Raw genomic sequence first — 24,681 nt, forward strand, 5'->3', positions numbered from 1 at the left:
ATCAGCGTGTGGACTCTGGTAACACCCCCAAATCACTCAGCTATCGAGATACTTGGGAATCGTCTGAAATAAATTGATCCTGTCTAAACACAGTTTTCCAGATGAAATTAAACTGGACTTCACTCTTGGAGACAAGTTGGAAATACATTGAAAGGAAAACTACACCTATGAAAAAAACACTATATACAGAACCTCTGCTGTAAAGGCCTGGTTTTCTTCTGCCTTAAGACAACTGCAACAAAGAAACCCTCAGAGAAAGACACAGTGCTGAACTTGTTGCTTTGAGCCCAAGCGCCAATTTAAAACACTAAATTCAAATTCTAACAAGGCACAAGGTCCTTGACTGGAAAAAACTTTTTAATTTGCCCATGCACAAAATGTAGTATTAAAAATCAGAGAGTAGGATCCCAAGCTGTCCAAGGACTGCAGGAAGAAAAAAGAAACAAAAGAAGGGCAAAATAATAAAAATTAGACAGCATGAAAACGAGGGTAGGACTCTCACATATAACGATCTTTCCTCTTCAGAAGCCCCTAAGAAGAAAGAAGGATGTAAGGAATGCTCTTCACTACATACTACTCATCAGGATGTTTGCAGAATGGGTATACTCAGATATGCTAGCTGAAACATACTGGCTTTGGTCTCAAGTGTCATGACATATAACTGCCATGTAAACAGCAATATGGATAACCACTTCAAGAAACAGGAGAAAATTTTGCATGTCATGTTAGTTAATGCTGACAACAACACTGAAATAAAATTTTTAGTTTAAATTAGGAGTGGCCAACTTATGGCTTATAGGTCAGGCACAGACCACAGTCTATTCTCTTCCCCAAAGTGCCTTCAGGAATACCTATTGAAATGATACAGCAACATCAGAACTCTAGAGGGTCCATAATAAGACCAAAAGGCTTATTCAGAAAAGCCTAACACACTCAAAGTTCTAAAGTAGAGAAAAATAAGCTTTTCAGATATGTACCACATTTCTTCAGAGACCCACTGGTAAATAACGTCTCATTTCTGTGAGGTAACAGATTTCAATTTCTGGGGCAGGAAGTGGAAGCATACCGCCTCTCCGATGCCTTTCCAAAGGCACTATAATTCCCAGTTAACTGCTCTCCTACTTACCTTTTTTTAAAAAAAAAAAAAAAAAAATCCATCCCCAAGCAATTCTTGGTACCTGCATAATGATGCCCTGTACAATATCCAAGCCTTGCGTTTCACAGTAGAGCTGATGCAAACCTCTGAGGATATGAGAGCTTTTGGCCAAATACTCACCAGTGCAGGCCACTGTGCCAGTGAGACTCGAGTCCCCTGAAGCATAACTGGATCATTTCGAGGTGCCCAAACCAATGATCCTTCCAGCAACAACACTATAACTTCTTCAGCATGGACTTTCACCCAGGCATGTTGTTTCCAGTTACAGCCATCAAATTCCACAAAGATCTGATTAAAATAAAAATTTAGAAGGCATTTCAGCTCTTTTCAGACACTGAATAGAAAAAAATAGATTCCTACAATCCCTATGGATAAGGAGACAGCAGCTTTAGTCAGAAAAGTCAGGGTATCGTAATGATAACACTGAGAACATCACACCTACATAGCTATCAAACATTACAAAAGAAACGGGAATCAAGTTCACAGCTATTACTAACCTATGAGAAATGATTTCTCCCCAAACACACACCACTGGCTCCAAATGCTGCATTTTGCCACACGAATTTAAAGATGTGAAACTTGTTCATCCCACAATACAACTGATGACCCAATGCAAGCCTCTTTCACATAGGGATTTTTCAGAGAATTTAGACACTCTTACTTGGCACTTAACCATACTGATACAGGCCGTCTGTTGAACTGACATTCACAGAATTAAATCCTTCAGCCAGGAAAGTTTGTGTTTGTGAAATCCACTCTAAATCAGTTTTGTGTTGCCTTGTACATTATTAAACTCCCTGAACCAAATGCAAATAATTTGGATGGCATGAGACTATCCAGAAATATCTACTCACTTGATTTTTCCTTACCTTATTTACAAGTGTGACAATATAAACCACACTACAATTCTAAATCACTATCCTGAGATATCATCCTCTTTTTTTCTATCACAAATGACAAATGTTAAAGCCATATGAAATTACATAGCAAGAATGCTAAGAACAGGAACACGGGTTACAAGTCTCAATCCATGTCCTAACAACTAGAACTATTAAATGTTAAAACACAGTTGTATTCCAATCTTTCATCTACGGAACTTACATACTACACAAATATAACCAAGTATGTCAGATGAATGGCAAGAAATTCCTAATCAGTTAAGAAACACCTTAAGCTGGACAGTCAAAATAGAGTTTTGTAATAATTACAAGATCACTGGGGGTAACAGGGGACTAACCGGAGACAGAAAGCTCTCTGCTTTACCAGTAATCCTTACTAAAAGAGCTATTAGAGACCACTCATACACTCCTTTTCCCCACTCCTCTCCCCAGACTCAAAAGCTCAAACTCCAAGGGGAAAAGGAGAGAATACGAAGCAACTCCCCTGATGAATTCTTGAACTCCATTACTGCTTAAGCTGCCCTGCAGAGAAAAAAGACTGGACCTTTCAAGATATCCTTCCTTCAATTCAAGAAATTTCACCAATATAGTGGAAATTGGACTGAACACCTTTTTAGTTTCAGCGGGCCTATACCTTTCGTAATATTATATTTGTGCTACTTTGGCAGTGACGTAAAGAGAGGACTATCATGTAAGAATAACAAAATGGAATTATTTGTTTGTATGTACAGCATTAGTGAGGTAACCATCTTTGTATGATTCTCTTATCATAAAGGTTATATAAAAAAAGGCTGACAAAAAGAACTATTAGAATAATGCTGACTTTGGAATATATGCCTTTTTGCAAGATATTTAAGAATTTGATGAAAAGAAGGGGAGATTTTAAGTAACTACACAGACAGGACTTCTCACTAGCATGCCCCCTTAAACTAGTTGGCAAGGATCACTAAAGGCAGACAAATTCAAACAAGCAATAAAGTGCAGCTTACCACTCTGTCCCAAATAAATAAGGATACCTATTAGGGTTATTTTTAATTTATTACTTCACATAAGACTTAAACAAGTCAATTTACCTTGTGACACACATGAAGTAAGACTACAGGAAAATTTCCTCCAGTCTTAACCTGTAAGACACCTCACATTTCTATGAATCACTATAAGCTGATGAAGTTATTAACTGAACAGCGGTACTTTTAGCTGCAAGTTTAACGCATTACTCCCTGGGTTTGTCTTTTTTTTTTTTTAAAAAAAAAAAAAAAAAAAAGAGAGAAAAAAGAAAAATACTGCAAGAAATAGCCTGTGGTGAACTTCAAGATGGGTGTTCCACGTTTAAGAGGCTCACTAAATACACTGACAAATACTGCGTACCCATCATATACAAAGCAGTAGCAATGCCATCTGTAACATCCTAGCAGATGTTACGGCAGGACCCCTCTCAATCATCTATCAAAGGTCTTGGGAGTCTGGGGAGGTCCCCACTGACTGGGAGCTAGCCAGCGTTATTCCAATTTCCAAGAAGGTCATGAGGGAAGACCCACGGAAGGACAGACCTGTTAGTCTAACCTTAGTACCTGGAAAAATTATGAAAATCACACAGGGTGCTACTGAAAGACATTGAAAGACATTAATGCAATCATCAGGCACAGTCAACAAAAGGAAAGTCCTGTTTAACTAATTTAATCTCCTTCTACGACAAGATCACCCACCTAGTGGATGAAGGTAAGGCAGTGGATGTGATTTTTCTGGATTTTAGTAAGGCTTTAGATGCTGTCCCTCACAGCAACCTTCTGGACAAGTTGTCCAACTGCAAGATAAGCCGGTTCACAGTGCACTGGGTGAAGAACTGGCAGGTCGGCAGGGCTCAAAGGGCTGTAGTGAATGGGGCTACAACTGGCTGGTGACCAGTCACCAGAGGTGTTCCTCAGGACTCAATCCTAGGGCCAGCGCTGTTCGCTATTTTTATTAATGATCTGGATGCAGGAGTTTAATGCACCATTAGCAAGTTTGCTGATGATACCTAACTGGCAGGTGCTGCTGACTCTCTCAAGGGACAACAGGCCTTGCAGAGCGATCTAGATAGATTGGAGCACTGGGCAATCATCAACGGCATGGAATGTGACAAGAACGATGACAGATTCTGCCCCTGGGAAGGAGTAGTGCCCAACACAAACATAAACTGGGAGAGGAGTGGCTGGCGAGCAGCCCTGCAGAAGGAGGTCTGGGGGTGCTGGTGGGCAGCAGGCCCAACAGGAGCCAGCAGTGTGCCCTGGCAGCCAAGAGGGCAAACCGCGCCCTGGGCTGCACCAAACCCAGCATGACCAGCTGGCCAAGAGAGGGGACTGTCCTGCTGTATTTAGCACTGGTGCGGCCTCACCTCGAGTACTGTGTGCAGCTCTGGGCCCCACCATTTGAGAAGGATGGGAAGGTCCTCACATGTCTCCAGAGGAGGGCAACAAAGCTGGTGACAGGGCTGGAAGGCACGTCTGCTGAGGAGCAGCTGAGGACTCTGGGTTTTGTCTGCTTTGGAGAAAAGGAGGCTGAGGGGCGACCTCATTGCTCTCTGCAGCTTCCTGAGGAGGGGACGTGGAGAGGGAGGTGCTGATCTCCCTGGAATCCAGGGACAGGACGCCTGGGAATGGCTCAAAGCTGCATCAGGGGAGGCTCAGACTTGACATTAGGAAACATTTCTTTACCGAGAGGGTGGTCAAACACTGGAACCGGCTTCCTAAAGAGGTGGTTGATGCCTCATGCCTCTCAATGTTTAAGAGGCATTTGGACAGCATGCTCATCAATTTGCCTTAACTTTTGGTCAGCCCTGAAGCGGTCAGGCAGTTGGACTAGATGATTGTTGTAGGCCCCTTCCAATTGAACTATTCTATTCCATCACTTAACTCAGAAAACAGACGTTATAGCTTTCCTTTCTAAAACCCCAGACCCATGAACTGGGTCAAAAGGAGAGAAAAGAAAGACTTACAGCATTATCATAGTAAGCTCACCTCTCTCCCCTGCAAAACGGAGAAGTCACGGCAAGTTTGTTTTACGCGCTTTACATTCAACGTTCAGTTTTCTTCCATCTTTCTATAGCCAATATAAGCAATGGAGTCCTGACAAACTTTGGCTTACAACCATTAAAAAAGGTGTTACTAATTCTAAGTCAATACCCAACAGAGTATTTTCCTATATACAGATATGCAGGGCAGCTGTTCCAGACCCATGCAACACCACACATGATATTGTCAGTATTGTCAGTAGTTTCCAACAAATCACACAGCAACAAAAAGCCTCAATATAAACAGCTAAGTTCTCAGCTTCTGTTTCCAGAATCTGCAATAGAAATAACTTTGTGTACTGGGTGCGCAAGAAGCAGAAGCTGACTTGCACAACACACCGAGTGTTTGTGCATATACCACTCTGTATTACTACAGAAAATAACTACAGCTTATTTATGAACTGATGCCAAATATGCTTAGATTCTGTGAGAGAAACACTAAGGGAATTCTGAAAGAGATGCCTAAAGAAAGGAAAGTAAGGACAGATGAGACAGACTTGAGAGTGAATAAACGTATTTCCTTTTGATTTTTAAAGTGGTAAACAGAAATATTCTACCTTGGCTGAAAAACCCAAAAGCCTTAAGCAAAGCAGCTGCATTATAACTGAGAATTGCCTGTGTTTTTCCTCTCATCTTAATTGGAAAATTGCGTAGTTGAGTCAAGAGGGAAGACATCTGTATGCTAAAGACCTGGCTTTTCAGAATAAATTACCTCTCAATGTATCAATGGCCCTACAATTCATAGGGTCACATCTACCAACAGTATCTTCTGTTGACCCTCCCAACTCTGCTCACAATGAGTTTAGACAAGCCATTGATAAGAACAGCAATGGTGCTTTATTAATATCAATGCTTTTGAACAGTGGTGTTGGTGACAGCAACTAGATATGCAATTAGTGCAGATGTGTCTGTATCACATAAAAAAAATTATGCTGCTTAGACCAAAATGCACCTGTAGGATTTCCCAAGTTCTCCGATGAGGAAAAACACCTTCCCTAAGCAATATCTAATTGCAAACAATAAAGATTTTTATGTTTTGGTGGTTTGGGGTTTTTTTTAATCCACAAAACCACGTTTTTTTCCAATAGAAAAAATACAGGGTACATACACACCTGTAATTCTCCCCCTCCCCCCCGCCCCCCCCCCTTTTTTTTTTTTGCCTGTCCCAATAAAAAGTGACACTAGAAAGCATAGCTGTTGCTCTGCTTTATTTGATATACAAAGACAGCCTGAAGCATTTTTTCCAGAAGACACATTCTTGTCTAGCTACTACCCTAACGTTCAAGCCTTAATACACTATATAGAACTATAGTCTGGTTAAAATGGAATTTCCCCTAAAGTTTTCCAACATCAGTTCCACTATAAAAGCAGCAACGAAAGAAAGACCATAGTGTAGATAAGACAGATATATTGGTCTTTTTCATCATGTGACACACAGGCTCTAAACATGACTTATAATAGAAAAAAATACTGCAGCTTATTGGATTAGAATTTGCACAAAGGTCTAATGTCAATGCCATCTATGAAAAACATAAAATCTTTACATTTTAGGGTTTTATATATCATAAAAAGCAGAAGATGGCAAAAAATCCAAGTTCAAAAATATCCCTTAAAATGGTCTTAAATTTTACCTAGTCTTGAAAGGAAGGATGGTCCATCAGTTGCTAGAGAGTAGCCAGAGACCCAGGTTCAATTCCCTGCTTCATCAGAGGCTTCCTGCATGACCTTGGTCAAGCCATTTAGTCTCACTGGCTGAGTTTCCCCATCTGTAAATTGGAATAATAGTACTTATGCCCAGAAAGGAGGCACTGGTAGGAATCTGTTGCAGACTACCAAGTAAAACTGGGTAATAAGTTGGTCCATGACCTCTTACTCATGATGTAGAAAGAACTACATTGTCAACATGTGGGAGAGGAGAGGAGAGAAGGGAAGGTAGATACTCTGATTTCAACTTGGAAGACACATCTGAGATCTCATGCAGCTAGTACCACCATTAAATGAGATTTTAAAAATTAAACTACAGTAGTTTTCTAATAGTTTTCTAATGCAATCAAAGTATCATTTTGGAATCCATTACGTGAGACAAAGATGATGTACACACCGATGCTTAGAAAACTTTTAGCTTCCAATCCAGTTATCATGCTTCAAACTATTTCTTACAAGCAAAGGCAACAAAATCCAATCTGAAATATATATACACACATACACTAGGTGTTTCACTGCAGCTGATGCCCAAAGCCAGGAAAATTAGGAAAAAAAAAAATGAGAAAAATCTTCCTCTGAAACAACTTGTATCGAGCCAGACAAAAAGTAGATTTCATCATATAACCAAGAAACCACAGTTATTAGACAGAACAATTACGCTTAAAGGCTGATACTGATTAAGACACTAAATATATTACTAAAATTATAAAATATACATAGCTTTTGTATTTCCTTGGCACTGTCCTATGCTTATAATGCATAATGATAATTAAGCAAAACAATCAAAAACGTTTTTGACAGGATCTAAGGCAGAAATAGTATTAGAACAGAAGGAGCTAGAGGAATCATAACTCTACTAAAGCCATTACCTTATGGGGTAGCGAGCTGCTAATAAATGGTCACAAATACTTATCATTAAGTGTTTCTGGTTTGCAATTGAAGATGAGCATCAGGCGAGTCAACACAACATGCACAGTAATCTACAACAGTACGTAACAATTTATAATAAAGATGAATATGTTTACGAATCAATGGGTTCAGGGTAACAATAACTTGGTTTTGCAAGAGCTTAACAAAATACCTGCCTTCATGTACTTTAGACTTTTTTTAAAAACCTTTCTTTCAATGATTTCGACAGTTAAGGTGCCAGTTATAAAAAAAGGACAACAAATTAATCTGATTGCTAGCCTCAGTGCAGTTCTCGCCAAAATAGAAAGGACAGCACGAAAATGAAAACACAACTATAAAAATGACAGGTCTATCTGGCATCTGATTTGATAAAATTATTATTTTGTTGAATAATCAAACTTTTTTTTTTTAATTTCTGCCAAATATTAGTGTCACTGTACTAAATACATACAAGAGTAAGTGTTAAACACATAAAAACTGTGAACCTAATGGATCTCAAATGCCGAAAAGGAGTACTTCATGTCCATTTGAACAGATATTGGTATTTGGTCCAACGTTACTTAGTTTTGGATGCATCAATGACCCGGAAACACATTATCAATTATAAAGCTGGCAGCCTGTTTAAAAATTTCCAAAGGAAACAACAAGGATAACAGTACAGTCCTACCTCACTTTTTCTGGTAGGCTGATGGCATCACAAAATACATTTTTAGCACTGCCAGTCAGAAATTAGTAGCCTATTTCTTTGTTATAAGATGTTGGACATAGACTCAGAACAAAGCATTGCACCCTGAGAAGCAATGCTTCTGCAGTGTTCAACAGATGCAAGTGATTCACTTTCTTTTTTAAATGAACAGCTTTTTTTTTTTTTTCCAAAATACAGTTTTTATAACCTTCACTTGCCTACAACACAAATAGCAATTTTGCCTCACTTTACTATTGAAGCTTTCCCCCCAAAAAATGAAAAGGCTTTGTTAATCCATTGCTACAAAGAAAGAGCAGTAACTTTCCCATATAAAAGTTACTTAAAAACATTCACAGGTAGATACAAATTAGATACTTAAAGGCCCTGTCATTCTCTGCTTGAAGATAGATTACCAGGTCTTCCAAGTAGAGAAATACAGGTCTCAAGGTCTCACACCTTGAATTCAGGCTTCGTAACACTTTTGTATAACATTTCACACCAGGAAAAGATAGCTTATATGCCGAGCACAAAAAATCAACTATTCTCTGATAAAATGGAAGCATTTGACTGAAGGTCTTTGTAGGAATCTCTTCTAGTTCCAAAAATGAAGGTGTTTGAGAACAGTCATTGAATGTTGTAGCTGACACCAGCATTGCAAAGTTCAGCAGAAAGATCATATCCTGGAAAGCTCTGCAAGCACACCTGAAGGCTGAATTCAAAATTATCTTGACAAAATTGAGAAACTGCCTCAGATCAGAGCACACCACCACCACGAAAATAAGCACAAGGTGCTAAACAAAGGCAGAAGCTACCAGTGACAGGACAGCTACCCATTTTGCAGAAAAAAAAAGTGAGCAAATTGTAATGGATCATGAGGTGGTACACGTTCAGCTATCTCACGCTGTTTCAAAAAAGGATAGACACATACATAAACAGGTGTATAGTGCACAATACACCTGAAGTGATTGTCTCTCTACTCAGCCTCGGTAAGTCCTCTGCTAAAGTACTATGACTAGTTTGGGTCAGAATAACAGGAGACAGCAGAAGAAAGCAAACATGAACGATCAAAGGTCTAGAAAATGCAGACTTTGGAGTGGTTAAATTAGGCTGCTTTATCAAGAAAAAAAGATGACTGAAAGGGGAATTAATAACATGTTCTTCATGAAAGGCCTGCCAAAAAGACAATAAATAATCTTATTTGATTTATCCACTATAGAGATGAGACAATATTGGGATTAAGATTCAACTAGAAATACTTGGGTAAAAAAAATGTTCTTGAATGACAGATTGCAAGAACAGAAGCAATGAAAAGACTATGCAGGGACACTGTAAAGACAGCTATATAGTGGAGATGGAAAAAAAGAGACTGTATACAGAAACATGTCAGGAATGGCAGTGGTAGAATTAACGATGGTTTAATGCAACAAGATGGAATGACAACAAAGAGATGGGGAGGACGTGTCATTATTATTCAAAGTTGATCACTTATACAAAGAAGAGTAAAAAGTGACGGAACACAATATGACATGGAGAATCAAATCAATGTTGGACACCTTTCTGGAACACTCTTTAAACAAGCAAGTTGTTGGGGCCAATACAGAAATAATTAGTTGTACAGCCATTTCAAACAACTACTGAATCAAAATAGCTTCCTAGAATTTAAATCTGTCTTGGCTGGTGTTATGATTATTACATTTGAAGTCTGAACAATGGTCTGACACCACCATAATATATGGCACATTCTACAGTAAAATTTAGATCTTAAAGTATCCAAATATAGCGTATCTGAAAAATATGAGTTTGTTTACTCTGTTCATTTGACACTACAACAATGATAAAGTTTCCCTTTCTGGGTTGTTTTGCTTGTTTGTTTTTACTTTAGTTTAACAAAGGAGGAAAAGGAAACATTTCAAGATTAATAAGTAACAGAATTATAAGGGGAATTAGGAGCAACTGCAAAACAAGAATGCCATAGTTAAATTCTGTGATTACCCTAAAACCCCAGACAGGTCCAAGCAGGACCTGGTTTAATAAGCTCTTTAAAAAACGGAATAAAACCCACAAAAACACCACAAAACATATTTCAGCAAGAATAGGAGATAAAACCATTCCTGAAAATACTGGTCTTCCAGCACCTCTTTATGTCCCTCAAAAAACTCTGTATTTAGATGAGTTGGGTTAAGCAGGTAGTAAAGAAAGAACAAAGTGCCAAAACAAACAAAATCCACCACAGCACTCTGTCAGTATCCCATTTCTTTCAGCATTACAGCATTTCCAGCTTGAGCATCACTACTGACCCTAATGCTGGTCACACATGGAGGAAAATGTCAAGTAATGTGAATATCACAGCTCAGAATCAGTGCTGGAAACCACACACAAACCACAAAATGCAAGGGAAGAAGCCCCATCTTCAGAAAGGCCCTACCCAGTCCTGTACCAGCGCCAGTTCTCAGTCATTTTAGAGCACACTGCAACTGCCACGCTCCGGTTGTAACAAAAATGAGCAACACGCAGAGCCCTGTACAATGAGCCCTGTCGGTGCCCCTGTGACACAGAGACAGTCCACAACCTTAATTATTACAGGTATGAATGTGAGAGCAATCTAGTTTGGCCTCAATTCATGCTACCCCGTCCTTGTAACAAGACACTGCTCAAAACTGACGGACAAGGTGAAGTACAAGCAGATTTACAGCGAGTCTGGAATTCCAAAGACCGCTTAACACAATCCAAACGCAAAAGGCGGATTGAGGGTGGCCTCAACACTCCTGCCCCCTCCCCATAAGATTTAGCCACTATGCAAACCGGATCATTAATCGAAGCAAGGTAGATGTCCAAAATTCAAAACTGAAAGAGTCTTCAAGTAGCGTAGTGCTTTATTCTCCTGATACACAGCAAGTAACAAATACATGCATTTATAATTCTGTATGCAAAGTACCTTTAAGATGTTACTTTCAAAACAACACTTTGAGAAAATGCTGGAGGTTCTTTGTAGTCAGTTTATGTAGTTAACATGTTTTAGAAATTTAGATGGGTAAAAACCCTTAGACCAGCTTAGAAGAAGATCAAATCACACTCTAGCAACTTGCTGTTAACTGAAAGCACCAGGACATTGCCTCACCACTGTCACTACACAGTCCCATTGTTTCCCCTTGAACAAGCAACCCAGATGACTCCATGGTGTGTACATTGATGGAACATGTGGTCTAGAAACTAAGCACACAAGGAATTGTTAATTTCCTGCAACCTTCCTCCATGCTGTTTGCTTAAGGGTCCAATGAAACACCATGCAAAAGAGATAAGAAGGGCAATTACTTTTTTTTTTTTTTTTGATAGTAGCTAGCTACTATATTGACTTAATAATAACATCAGACCAAACTCTTCCACTGAGTCTTCATCAACAACTTTTTTCTTACACATTAAGAGCGGGAACATAAAGTACCGGACTATTCTGCCTCCCACATGCTGCACTGCTTTCTTCCACTTTATCCAGTGAGACTCACGCCAACTGTCAAGCAGCTGAACTCTTCCAGATATGAGCTGATTTGGACAGTTTTGGTTTACACCAAACAAGAAAATGACTGTGCCAGGTATCCCTCTTGGATAACAAGTGCTATCCAAGTCAAATTTGGGATCTAACAGTAACTTCGTAGACCTGTGGCTGCATGGTCAACGTGAGTCTATCGAGCCAACTGAATCAAAAACTGCAGCACCATGCACACTAGATACAGTACCACTTTATGCAAGCCGTATCTCAAGCCAGTTATGCAACATCCCTCGCGCTCTGAAATGAATCCAGTAATTGTGGTGTATTTTATACCAGGCAGAGCCAAATATGTTAATCGCTATGTTTTGCTTTTTAAGAGGAACTTATTTCAGAAAATGTTTGCATTCCTACAGAAACTTCCTGCCATCGGAGACCTCCTTGCTGCATAGCCAGAGACAGACTGACTTTTGAAGCGGCATTGGCCCATTTTGTACACTAAGAACCCATTCACCACTCCCCAGACCTATCCTTAAAAAGTGACACCTTTTTTCCTTAATTTATACTAAAATTAACAGTTCTGAATTTTATCTCCTATTAGTAACTTGAAATACTTGAGCTATTGGAAAGTGTGAGTTTCAAAGAATAAATTTGTTTTGGAAACATGTACATATTTTTGTCAAATACTGGGCTTTTTGTTGTTATTTCTTCTAAAATGCATCTTTACCTGATGTCTGCCTGCATCCCAATCAAAGTATCATAAAAACCAACTTCAGTGAAATAATAGCAAGACAATCATTTTTTGACTACTGTTTCTTTCTGCAGCTATTTGGACTGCAGAGATAATGATATCTTCTGTTTCACAAAACAAATTACCTAGAAATCCAAGTAGGCTGTTCCTAATCCCAAGTATTCTACAACCAAATTTTCAGCAAGAAAAGGATGAGGACCTCCAGTTCAGAACTCTGAAGGAAAAGCAAGACCTTAAATTGCAGGTTTGACACCCAGATTTTTTAAACAATTTCAAATTGGTACCTGTATAATTGGCAAGTGGCAGATGCAGAACCTGTATTTAAAAATAAGAAAGTACGAACCTAGTAACTATTGGTCTATTAAGACAATTCCAGTGGTTTGCCAAATATTAGAATAAAAGTTTCAGGTGAGGGCTCGGGGAGGGGACTGCAAAAAAAAAAAAATGCCAGTAAATAGGAGGAGTTAAAAGTGAAAGAAAGTTTTAACTACATAGCTTACATATGATACGAAGGACTTTCTCTTATCGCATCTAACTTGAACCCGAGTATCCAAAGTGTTCAATAGCACTGCACTGAAAATGAAGAAGGCTGGGATTTACAAAAGTCTAAGGGGAATGGTAAAAGCACGATGAAAATTATTAGCTTTAAAATGGCAAGTATTGGAGCAGTAGTATTATTATTGCAACATAATTAATGTCACTGATAAAGCTGGCATGAGAAGTATCGAACTTCTTTAGACACCTTCCTGGCCTCAAGTCTAACGGTACCTTATGTAGGCCAGAGAAGAATCTGACGAGCTTTTGGAAGTTCTTACAATAACAGCCTCTGAAAATTTGCTATTCCAATTGCTAATTCTGGTTTGCCTCACATTTTCCTTTGCTTTCCAAGTTTGGCATCTTCCTTGAAAAAACCATTAGTGATAAAATAGTAGTACATCTCATTTTTATAGATTTTATAGTTTATTGAGTTTTATAGATTAAATTGGATAAAGTAAAAAATTTATTTCAGGTTATTAGATGATAGACCACATGACTATAGTTAAAAGAAACCCAGTCTAAAAGAAAAGCTTTAACCTGGAGCTTAATGCCACCTTGTGAACAATCGGACAATAAGATACCAAAACTATTCTTAAGTAGAAAATTATGCTATTTTTCAGAAGAATGTCTAAGAAACTGTCAGCCTCTCTCCAGAATCACCCACCTCAGTGTCATTTAGCATACTAAGCAACTCTAACAAATGAAACTCATCCGTGAATACAGTTATTAATGCCAAAATGAACAAGGTGGACATCAACAAAACCACAGCTTTTTGGAGGAAATTCAGAAAGATGGCAAAAGATCTGCTAAGCATACAAAAACTGCAACAAAAAATAGACTATACAAGAAAACCTCCGCAGCTTTGTGTTTTGCAAGCCGAGCATCTAGTGTAGGTGAGATCCTAAAAAGGGATCACAACAGCCAGTACTGGCAACAAGGTAGCCACTACCGGCAACAAGGTAGCCACTACCAAGCAGCACTACCTCAGAAGAGCATGATCAGTTAGTTAATCAATGATAACGAGACAGAAGTACTAAGATTTATTTTCCAACTACAGATAAGCTTGCAGTAAGAACAAAATAAAACATACTTTGAAACTACAGAAGAAAATAAATCTGCCACTGATTGAAAAGTTGGATACCTTGATAAAATAGAGCATCTAATCAAAAGGATTATTAGATGCAGACACCGGCGGCTTCAGAGGGAAAGCATGAAGAGTTGCCACAAGTAACTGGAGTCACAAGCAGAGTGACCTCAGGACAATGACTATGTGGAGGTAAAACTGAGTTTTGTTTTGGTTCTGTAATCAGCAGTTGAAACTGGAAGCATTAAGCCTAGTTAGCACTGTTTGCACTATCGAGAGAAGTTACTGTATGAACAAATTTATTTTACGACCACGTTAAAAATCCGTTCAACAACCAGGAAGTTGGTTAAAAAAGTGGGAGCTCTGTAAAAACCTCAAGCACACGGTGGCAACACAGAGAAGTCAAAATATGTGCATGGAAAAACCCTAGAAATGTGAACAATCAAAAGACAGACCTTGAAGGAAAAAAGAATGGTTGGTCTAATTAATAATCAAGGAATTCACTGAAGCACAGAACAAGATCAGCCAAAAGAAAACAGCTACTCAGCACACACAACTTACCCAAGGAATATGTATATACATACTACACGCAGAAGATTGTTTTCCTACAGAAAAAAAATGAGTGCCTTGTACCTTAAGAAGTTAAAACTACAAAACGGATTTCTTGAAGCAGTTGCTCAGTTAAAACGCTGGCCTACCTTTTTCATCCAAAATGTTTAGGAAATGGATGGCCATCAAAGCAGAGAGATATAACACAGTAATAACTCAAGACAAAAACCCCAAACAACTTTGTCATATTCACTTGCATTTCAAGTAGAAGTTGCTCCATATCCACACGTCCATGTGTTTTCACCTCCTACGTAATAATCAGTCTTCCATCTGAAACCTGACAGAAAAAAGTATGCAACTGCTAGTATTCCACAGGAATTCCTGCATCAGGCAGTGCACTGCAGTCACACCTAGAAGCACAAACAAACAAACAAAAGAAACCTTTCAAAATTCTAATATCTCCACTGAAACCTCGACTGAAAACTGAGAAAACATCTTAGTATGGATATTACAGAAACCTGACTTTCTGCAACCATTTGAATGACAAAATGGACTCCCAGCTGCCAACCTGCAGCTCAAAAACCTTACCAGTTACAGTGCTGAACTACTGCCATTACAAATGCACGATCCAGTCTTTTGGTTTTATATGAAGTGTGACACATACAACCACCTTAGAGAAAGACGTACCAACAAATGTGTCAAGACAGGGACCTAAATTATGATTCTATGTACTAGTATTCAACTTACTAAATATTACTCTATTTGCACAGCTCTTACTGAGTCTACTGCTTTCTGTAGCCATAACTAAAAATTCAGCTAAATGAAGTGACTATATATTCACCAAACAGTAAAACATATGGTTTCTACTTTCCCAGCTTATGGCATTTTATTTGGTAAAAAGCAAGCCCTGCGCATACCATGTCAACACCGTCCACCCAAGAAATTAAACTGTCAAAGGAAAAATATGCTATGGTTTGACAATGATGGGGGAACAAAAAAAAAAAAAAAAAAAAAATTCTAAGGTCTTGCCAAAGTGTGTTTTATTTTTCTAGCCTTTTCTCCTTTGTTTCTGTTGTTACACTTCAACACTACAAAACAATATTCAAAAAGGTCAAAACAAATAATTTTGATGAAATCTCTAAATCTCTTCTGCCTGTAATTGGAACATTCAGCTTCTTCAAAGGCAAACAGTTTGATCTGCAAATGCAAACACTTACAAGGAGCTTCTTGCAGACAGACTTTGCCAGTACACAGTAACTTTCCAGCTTTCACTTGCAAAAGCTGGATCTGAATACTCCTATGAATTTAACATGCAAGAACACTACAATTTTTCATATCGCTTATATCAGTATAAATAAAACTTAGAATCATAGAATTGTAAGATCATCCAGTCCAACCATTAACCTACACTACCAAGCCCACCTAAACCAATCAAGGTAGACTAGACTAAACCATATCCTGAAGTGCCACCTCTGCCCGTTTTTTGAACACTTCCAGGGATGGTGACTCCACCCCCTCTCTGGGCAGCCTGTTCCAATGCTTGACTACCCTTTCCGTAAAGAAATTTTTCCTAATTTCCAGTCTAAACCTCCCCTGGCGCAGCTTGAGCCCATTTCCTCTCGTCCTATCGCTAGCTACTTGGGAGAAGAGACCAACACTCACCTCACTACTACCTCCTTTCAGGCAGTTGTAGAGAGCGATAAGGTCTCCCTTCAGCCTCCTCTTCTCCAGGCTAAACAACCCCAGTTCCCTCAGCCAGTCCTCATAAGACTTGTTCTCCAGACCCTTCACCAGCCTTGTTGCCCGTCTCTGAACACGCTCCAGCACCTCAATGTCTTTCTTGTAGTGAGGGGCCCAAGACTGGACACAGTATTCCAGGTGCGGCCTCACCAGCGCCGAGTACAGGGGAACAATCACCTCCCTGCTCCTGCTGGCCACACCATTCCTCATACAAGCCAGGATGCTGTTGGCCTTCTTGGCCACCTGGGCACACTGCTGGCTCATGTTCAGCCGGCTATCTACCAACACCCCCAGATCCTTTTTGGCCAGGCAGCTTTCCAGCCACTCTTCCCCAAGCCTGCAGCGCTGCATGGGGTTGTTGTGACCGAAGTGCAGGACCCGGCACTTGGCCTTGTTGAACCTCATACAGTTGGCCACGGCCCATCGATCCAGCCTGTCCAGGTCCCTCTGCAGGGCCATCCTACCCTCCAGCAGATTGACACTCCCACCCAATTTGGTGTCGTCTGCAAACTTACTGAGGGCACACTCGATCCCCTCATCCAGATCATCGATAAAGATATTGAACAAGACTGGCCCTAAAACAGAGCCCTGGGGAACACCGCTCGTGACCGGCTGCCAACTGGACTTACCACCATTTACCACAACTCTCTGGGCTCGGCCACCCAACCAGTTCTTTACCCAGCGAAGAGTATGCCTGTCCAAGCCGTCAGCTGCCAGCTTCCCAAGGAGGATATTATGTGAGACGGTGTCAAAAGCTTTGCTAAAGTCCAGGTAGATGACATCCACAGCCTTTCCATCATCTACCAGGCGGGTCACCAGGTCATAGAAGGAGATCAGGTTGGTCAAGCAGGACCTGCCTTTCGTGAACCCATGCTGGCTGGGCCTGATCCCCTGGTTGACCTGTACTTGCCTGTGGAGTTCGCTCAAGATGAACCTCTCCATAATCTTCCCCAGCACCGAGGTCAGGCTGATGCAATTGTAGATGCAATTACCACTAAATATAAAGAAGATGGGTTAACTCTAGTAAGAGATGCCCTGAATATACATTTTAGGCAGTGAGCCTATTTGAGCAGCAATTTTCCATAATCATGGTTCACTAAGTCTGAACTAGGGAATCTGAAATCTTTGATTCTGCTGCAACAAACACCTCGCAGGAGGAGGAAGAGACTGACCCTCCAAATTCAATCCAACATTTACAAGTCAGTGAGCTCTACAGAGCATCCACTATCAGATGAGCAAAAACTTATTTTATAGGCCTTCACCGATGCAAATACATAGCAGTCATGCTGCATGTGATTTTACAGCTAAGCATCATTTCAGAAAACTCCCACCTGGCAGCCTACTGGTGGAAGGCTTAACAATTTTGATTCCTTCCACAGCTGCGTAGGGACATCCACATCTGACCGGTGCAAGGCAGGATGGGCGGGGGGGCACATGCGTGCCACAGAGGGGTATCTGGACCTTTGACCTTGTCCAGTACAGCTGTTCTTTCACTGACACAAATGTAAAATACTCAGACTGCTGTATTAAAGGCAATATTTCTCTGTCTTAGAAGCTTACCTTCTCAATACAGAGCTTCCATATTTCTACCTAGACTACCTATTTATATATAAATATATAAAAATATATTTATTTTGTGCAAGTCCAATAGGCTTAATATGTATTGAAATTACTGCACACGTGCAGATCAACTTAGCATGCGTTCAATGGTGTGACACTTCCTAAAATATCAGAAACACTGCATAAACACCATGTAGGCACAGTGAACATTCAAAGTGGGCATTTCCATAATCCCCAGGAATAAAGCTGTTCAACTGAAACTCCTGCACATGTGCAGTAATTGTTAAGACATTATAACAAGTATCCTCAAATAAGGGAAAGGGGAAGAACAAAAAGACAGGAACTTGGGAGTGTCTTGGTTAACAAACATGGAAGACAGCGGGATGAGAAGGTACCCAGTGGACATGGAATCAGCGTTGCATAAGGACAACTCTGTAAAGGGTTTAACCAAATGCGTGCAGGCTAATAAGCCTCTCTTGTACACTGCCATATACATTTTGTTACTGTTACTTCTCCATAACCCGTATTTTGGAGGAACAGCCCTTCACCTCCCAGTGCCATTGCCAGACCTGGTAACACCACTGCCAAGATCACACCTACCAATTCCTTCCACAGCCACCACCTGCCCTGCTCCTCACTGTTCAGTGAGCACGACACAGGGACACCAGAGACGACACAAGACTGGGAAGGCTCATTAGCTTGAGTCTCCACCCCATTCCTCATCTATAACTTGATAACCACTTCAGATCTCCCAAGGTCCTTTTGATAATTTTGCAAATCATGCTGAGTTTCCTCTACTGCATTTACACTACCAAAGCAGCCAAGACTTTTTTTTTTTTAAATAAATCACGTAAATTTATACTTACATAAGTTACAAATGCAGAGTTATTCCACCCCCCCCATATCATCCCTGCTCCTTGCATTTCATTAGTATAAATTATTATAGAATCCCTCAATGACCCTACTGAGCCCTGAGAAAAAGCAATCAGTGGAGCCACAGAAGACATCGCTCACCGTATGAATGGAAATTTTTCAGCGTGGATGTCTATCTTTCACACATGGGAAGACAGAAAGGCTATCAGAAGAAAAGCTGCGGCATAGCAAGCATTCGTAGTACTTTGTACTTAGGCCACCAATAAAGTATCACAGAGTAAGTGGAGAAAATGTAGATGCACTACTTTTGCAGTCAGCTCTCCTTTGAAGAAAGGTATTTTACTTGCAAAGCAAGTAAAAATTTATTTGAAAAAAATCTTCAACATCCTGTTTGTTCTTAAACATCTCTTTTACAAGAGGCATTAAAGAAATGCCTACTGGTCTTACCAACATCCATCCAGCCCAGTATTCTGCCTTCAGCAGCAGCAACAGGAGACATTACTTAGAGAGCGAGACAAAGCCTAGACCACTTTCTGTGGTCTGTTTCCCTCATATACCCTTTCAATACACAAACGTATGCAAGTGTCTTGCTGACAGGAAGAATGATCCAGGAATACGATCACTTCTGCAGGACAGAAGGAAACGAAGACGAGTACAAGTGGCACAGAAAGCAATCTGGATATCCCAGACTCATACAACCCCAGCTTGTTGTGAACCTTCCCATGACTTCCACAGAGTCCCAGTTTCAGCTCCCTTTCTGAAAATTCCTCTTTGCATATCTATTGCAGTTTGAAAGCCTCTACAAACTCCCCATTCAGTCCCAGTCAGAGAGAACTGAAATCCTGCAGCAGACACATACGCACAGCCGGCAAGAACCTCCACACACCCTATCCCAAACAGACAATATACACACATTTACCTACATTTTTCTCTACTGTCAAGATGTCTTTCAAGTAGCATATGAAGACTGCTTGAGAGCACGTAAATCTAAATTCAGTCTTGCTGGGTTCCAGCATCCCTGATCTACAGTCTCCAGACAGGAAGATATTCTTTTCCAATGTGACCTTGTTAGAAAAACTAGTGGAAATACCCTGGTATTTATGGTTAACTCAAACAGTTCTGATACTTGCAAAGTAAATAAAGCTTATTCCACAATTCAGATAATTTCTAAATATCAACTTTATTCAGTGAAATCCCTTATGAATAAGATACTTTAGATTACTACATTTTTTTTGTTAAGCTGTATATTCTACATATCACATACAAGTGAAAATATCTTCAGAATACATTCAATCGTATGTGCAGACTACTGTAGGAGATAGATAAAAACTCGGACTTGTGAGAAATAACTTATTATCCATTAAAGGGGGGGGGGGGGGGGGGGGGAGGGGGGCGGGGCGGACACGGGACCAAACCCAACCCTTTCTCTACCATAAGAAGCATATGTGGATTGTTCCAAAACAGTCTTACTCAGAACACCTTGCGTCCTAGGCCTCCTAACTTCCACAGTATTTGTATAGCTTGTCTATGCATTAAAATAGTCATCTCACACACTTTTGTTTTCCACATAAGCAAAAGCAGTACTGTCCCGCATATGACACGTTGAGCTATTTTGCCATTAACATGTAACATGTCCTTTTACAATATTAGGACAATAATGAGCTAAAGCTTTACAAGGTCTTCTATGATTCTGTCCTAATAGATATTTTAAGGAAAAAGGGTAAGATCTGTTTCTAGTGAGAAAAGGCAAAGCTGTTTTCTAATAGCAGCACAGTTTTTCCTCAAGATTTCTTCTAGATGCTCTGAAGATGGCACAACTAGGACTGACCATTATATATATATATTTTTTGTGGATGAACCATAATTAGATTATGCCACATTTTATCAAAGTAAGAGTATTTAAGAGCTACTCTCTATAACCAAATTTATACAGGAAAAAAAAGGAAAACCTTTTCAGAGGCTTTACCCCACCAGAAAAAGTAATAGTTTCCTAAAATTCCAGTATTTAAAATGAAAAAAAAAAAAAAAAAAAGTTATTTCAGCTGCTTTCTGAAATGCTTTAAGTTCTATACTTCTTGTCTATTCCTGAGTTTTCTGCCTTGGAAAGGTGTAGATATTCAGCTGCAGTTTTGTATTTCTTAAAGCCCAACGTTAGACTACAGGCTAGCAAGGGAAACCATCCTTACAGAATACCATGAGAAAACACAGACTTAAGTGACCCAAAGAGTAGAATGGATTTTTTTTCTAGCCTTTTTCAGACCTAGTCCACATTATTACTTCACCTTATCTGAGTATTTCCTAAACTGTGCTTGACTGGTTGGTGCCAACTTGACACTTCTTTTGGCAGAATGAGTTTAAAAAGAAGACTTATTTTTCTGATAGTACATTGTTATCATTGTCAAAGCAGTGTTCATTATGCATGGAAGGTTCCATGACAACACTAAATATTCCACATTACAGAACTCCAAAAAAATCTACCTTGAGTATTTTACACAGTTCACATTCAAGAGTTCTTGCACGGATTTGAAGAACATACTGTTTAGAGTCAGCTGCATCATTGAAACTGTGCTAAGTGGAAGGTTATTGATGAAAGGAACTGGGGTGAGAACCGCAGTGCTGAGCTAAGGTAATGAATTCACACACCAAAAAATCCTATTCTTCCCATGCTATCAAGCACAGAAGTTGATTTTTACTTTATTAGGGTAGTCTAGCAGGTGTCACACGGTTGGACGGCAATGACTAATCAGGAAACAGATGACTACCTTTTATCAGACAGAGATTCACCAAAAAAAAAAAAAACCCAAACCCAAAACAAAACAAAAAAAAACCAACCCAACACTCTACCAGTCCTCCCACCAAAATAATAATAAGATCAGACACACCAAGAATTCATTACATCATACTCGGATTTGGGATGAATGATTCCATAATGCAAGAGTACTGATGATACACATGTCAAATGTAGTCTGCCACAAGAGTAGTTCTCCAGACCAAGCCTTAGTTAGCCCCAATACATTTTCACATTTCAGACAGAGTCTCAAACACTTGTCCCACTTTCCTTTTGAAGATCCCCTTTCTGCATGGCTTTTTTTCCCCTCCTCCTTAAACAAATAAGGGAGCAGCTAGAGTGCATCACCACAGCTCTCAACCACAGAGATAGGGTGCCAGGCCACCTGGGTGTGCAAAGCTAAAACCAGCATACGACTTCCTACTGATAGCCCTAGTTGCAGTTCTAAAACAAGGCCAAAGAAAGCAGCATCATTTTAGGAAGTCAAGGAAACTTCTCAAAGTTGGAACTCTGCAAAGAAGTCCAAAGAACTTATCGTAACAACAACAAATTTTTGAAAAGCTAATCACAAAAAGAACTAACAAAACTCTTCACAAACACAGAGCCTCACTCCCCCAACATGTGTCTCTTTACAGCCACAGTTCTCAGAAGCATGCCATCACTTACAGCAAATATTTGCAGAACTGACACATGCAAAGAGAAACAGCACAGTTATCTTTTAAGAGTTCTTTTTAAGATCTCCACCCAAGCGGCTCACTGAGCTATGCTAGAAATAAACCAAACAAATGCTAAAGAGTGTTTAAATACATTACACAAAGCACAAATTCTTACAGCTGAAAACAAAATCTAAGGCAGAATAAAATCCATAATCCCCGCTCAAAATCACACCTTCAAACAAGAGGCATCATTTAGGCTGATCAAGAATACTTAACATCTTCCCGGAAAAAAAAAAAAAACAAACCAAAACAAAACCCAACACTTAGAAGTTACATACAGACATATCAGCAGCAGGGAGCAGAAACGTCGCAGACGCATTTGTTTCACACGTAAGTTACTTCCAACCACCGCACCCGAGGCTGCTGGACCCTCTCCGCCCCGGAAAAGCCCATGCCCCGGCGGCTCGCAGGGCCGCTCCGCCACCGCACTGGCCGCAGGCCGGGCCCGCCACTCCTCGGCCCGGAGCGCGTCCCGGCAGGCCCAGCAGGGAGCGGCGGGCAGCGCGCTGCAGGGAGGGCGCAGGTCGCCAGCACGGCGCTACCGCGACCCGCCCGGGGGAGGCGGCGCCCCGCGGCCCCGGCCCCGCCGCCTCGCCCGTACCGCAGCCCTGCCCGGCAGCGGCCCGCGCCGGCGGCAGGAGGCCGCGGCCCACGCGGGCGGCCCGACCCGCGGCGTCCCCGCCCGCGGCTCCCCGTCGCCCTAGCCCCCCCGCCGCCAGGGCCTCACCGCCAGGTCCTGGGGCACGGCTCCACTCATGGCCCGCACCGTGCCGCTCCGCCAGGCCCGGGAGGGCAGCGCAGGCCCCGGCTCCGGCCCCACCGCCTCGCCCTCGCCCGGGCCCGCCGCCAGCAGCAGCAGGAGCCGCTTCCCCACGGGGGAGGCCGCCGCGTCCGCCATCCCCGATGGGCAGGAGCCGCCTCCGCCGCCGGCCCGAGCCCACCGGTCGCCGCCGACGCCCCAAGACACCGAGCAAGTGACTGCCCCGCGCTGGGCCTCCGAGCGCCGCCCGCCCCGATCCCGGCATGCACCTCGCTCGCACCGTCTCTCCCCCCCTTCCTCTGCCCCACAATGCCCCGCGCCGCCCCGTCTCGCAGTGGGCACCCGGCGGCCCCGCGGAGCAGAGGCGGCGGCGGCGGCGGCGGCGCCGGCGCGGCCGGGAGGGGAGTGCCATGGAGCCGCCCTTGGGGCTAGGCAGCGGCGGGCCGGGGAGGGCTGCGGCCCAGAGACAGGGCCCTGCGGCCTTGAGCCCACGGCGGCCGCGGAGCCGACCCGGCCGGTCGCGCAGCTGAGGCCGCCGGGGAGCCGGTCAGCGGGGAGCAGCCGTAGCGGAAGGCTTTTCCGCGGCAGGGCCTCTTGTTAACGCCAAGCTCAAAATCTGAAATTATCACAGAAATTAGGGAGGTTTTATTTAAATTTCGAGGTAGACGCACACAAAAACCGGTGCAATAACAGCTTGAGATGTGGGATCCCAGTTTCAGATCGGCATGAGTCAATGCCACTGGCCCCAGAGTAACAGCAGTGCACCGCGGGCCTAGGTGCTTTGCTTTTCAGCAAGGCAGATTTTGAAAAGGCATTTATTTAGGAGGTGATTAAGATACAAAATCATTATGTTAATGGCATGCAGCTGTCATGATTAGCTGATAACATTTGAACAGTTCGCATGTAGAATAGTAGAATGCTGTAAACCTGCTCCTTTTCAACGTACTTGATGACCACAAAATTTTGCAGAATTGTACACTCTTAAGAGAAAGGACATAGAACTTAACATCTCTTTCTGCTTGTGCAGTAAAGACACAGTAGCACTGATAAACTGGAATAAGGAGCAGATGCTATACTCCATATGAGAACAAGGATATTCCTGTGGATATAAGTTGTTTTCTTCTTGTGCGTGTAGCGTTTCCTCACTTCAGGAAAGTCATCTTTGACACTGAATTAGCAGCAGCAAAGGCAAGTTGCTTGCTTTCGCTTTCATTTATTCAAAATGATTGTGCCAGGTTGTCTTAAGTAGATGACAACATTTCATCTGTTAGTTTGTGGTTAGAGGGATGCAATTTACTGTACTGGGAAATGGGTGAGGCAATGCCCAATACCAGTTTGTACAATGTGCCTGCCCTCAGAAGTGTACTTCATCATTTCATCCCATTATCTGTACTCTTTATGGTGTGATTTTAGTCCTGTTGTGGCATGCAGATAAAATAC

General features: G+C 41.5%; 1 protein-coding gene across 1 annotated transcript in view; it reads right to left on the bottom strand.

Annotated features, from left to right (window-relative positions):
* Positions 1-23,379, bottom strand: part of KDM3B (lysine demethylase 3B) — a 68,154-nt gene extending 44,775 nt beyond the window's left edge. Inside the window, exons 1-2 of the mRNA XM_075715160.1 lie at positions 23,209-23,379; positions 1,277-1,444 (exon numbers count right to left, since the gene is read on the bottom strand). Of these exons, the coding sequence (XP_075571275.1) occupies positions 1,277-1,444; positions 23,209-23,379 (339 nt within the window). The remainder of the gene's footprint in view (positions 1-1,276; positions 1,445-23,208) is intronic.
* Positions 23,380-24,681: the final 1,302 nt, after the last annotated feature.

The sequence above is a fragment of the Pelecanus crispus genome, chromosome 8 (assembly GCF_030463565.1).
Source record: "Pelecanus crispus isolate bPelCri1 chromosome 8, bPelCri1.pri, whole genome shotgun sequence".
Classification (NCBI taxonomy): domain Eukaryota; kingdom Metazoa; phylum Chordata; class Aves; order Pelecaniformes; family Pelecanidae; genus Pelecanus; species Pelecanus crispus.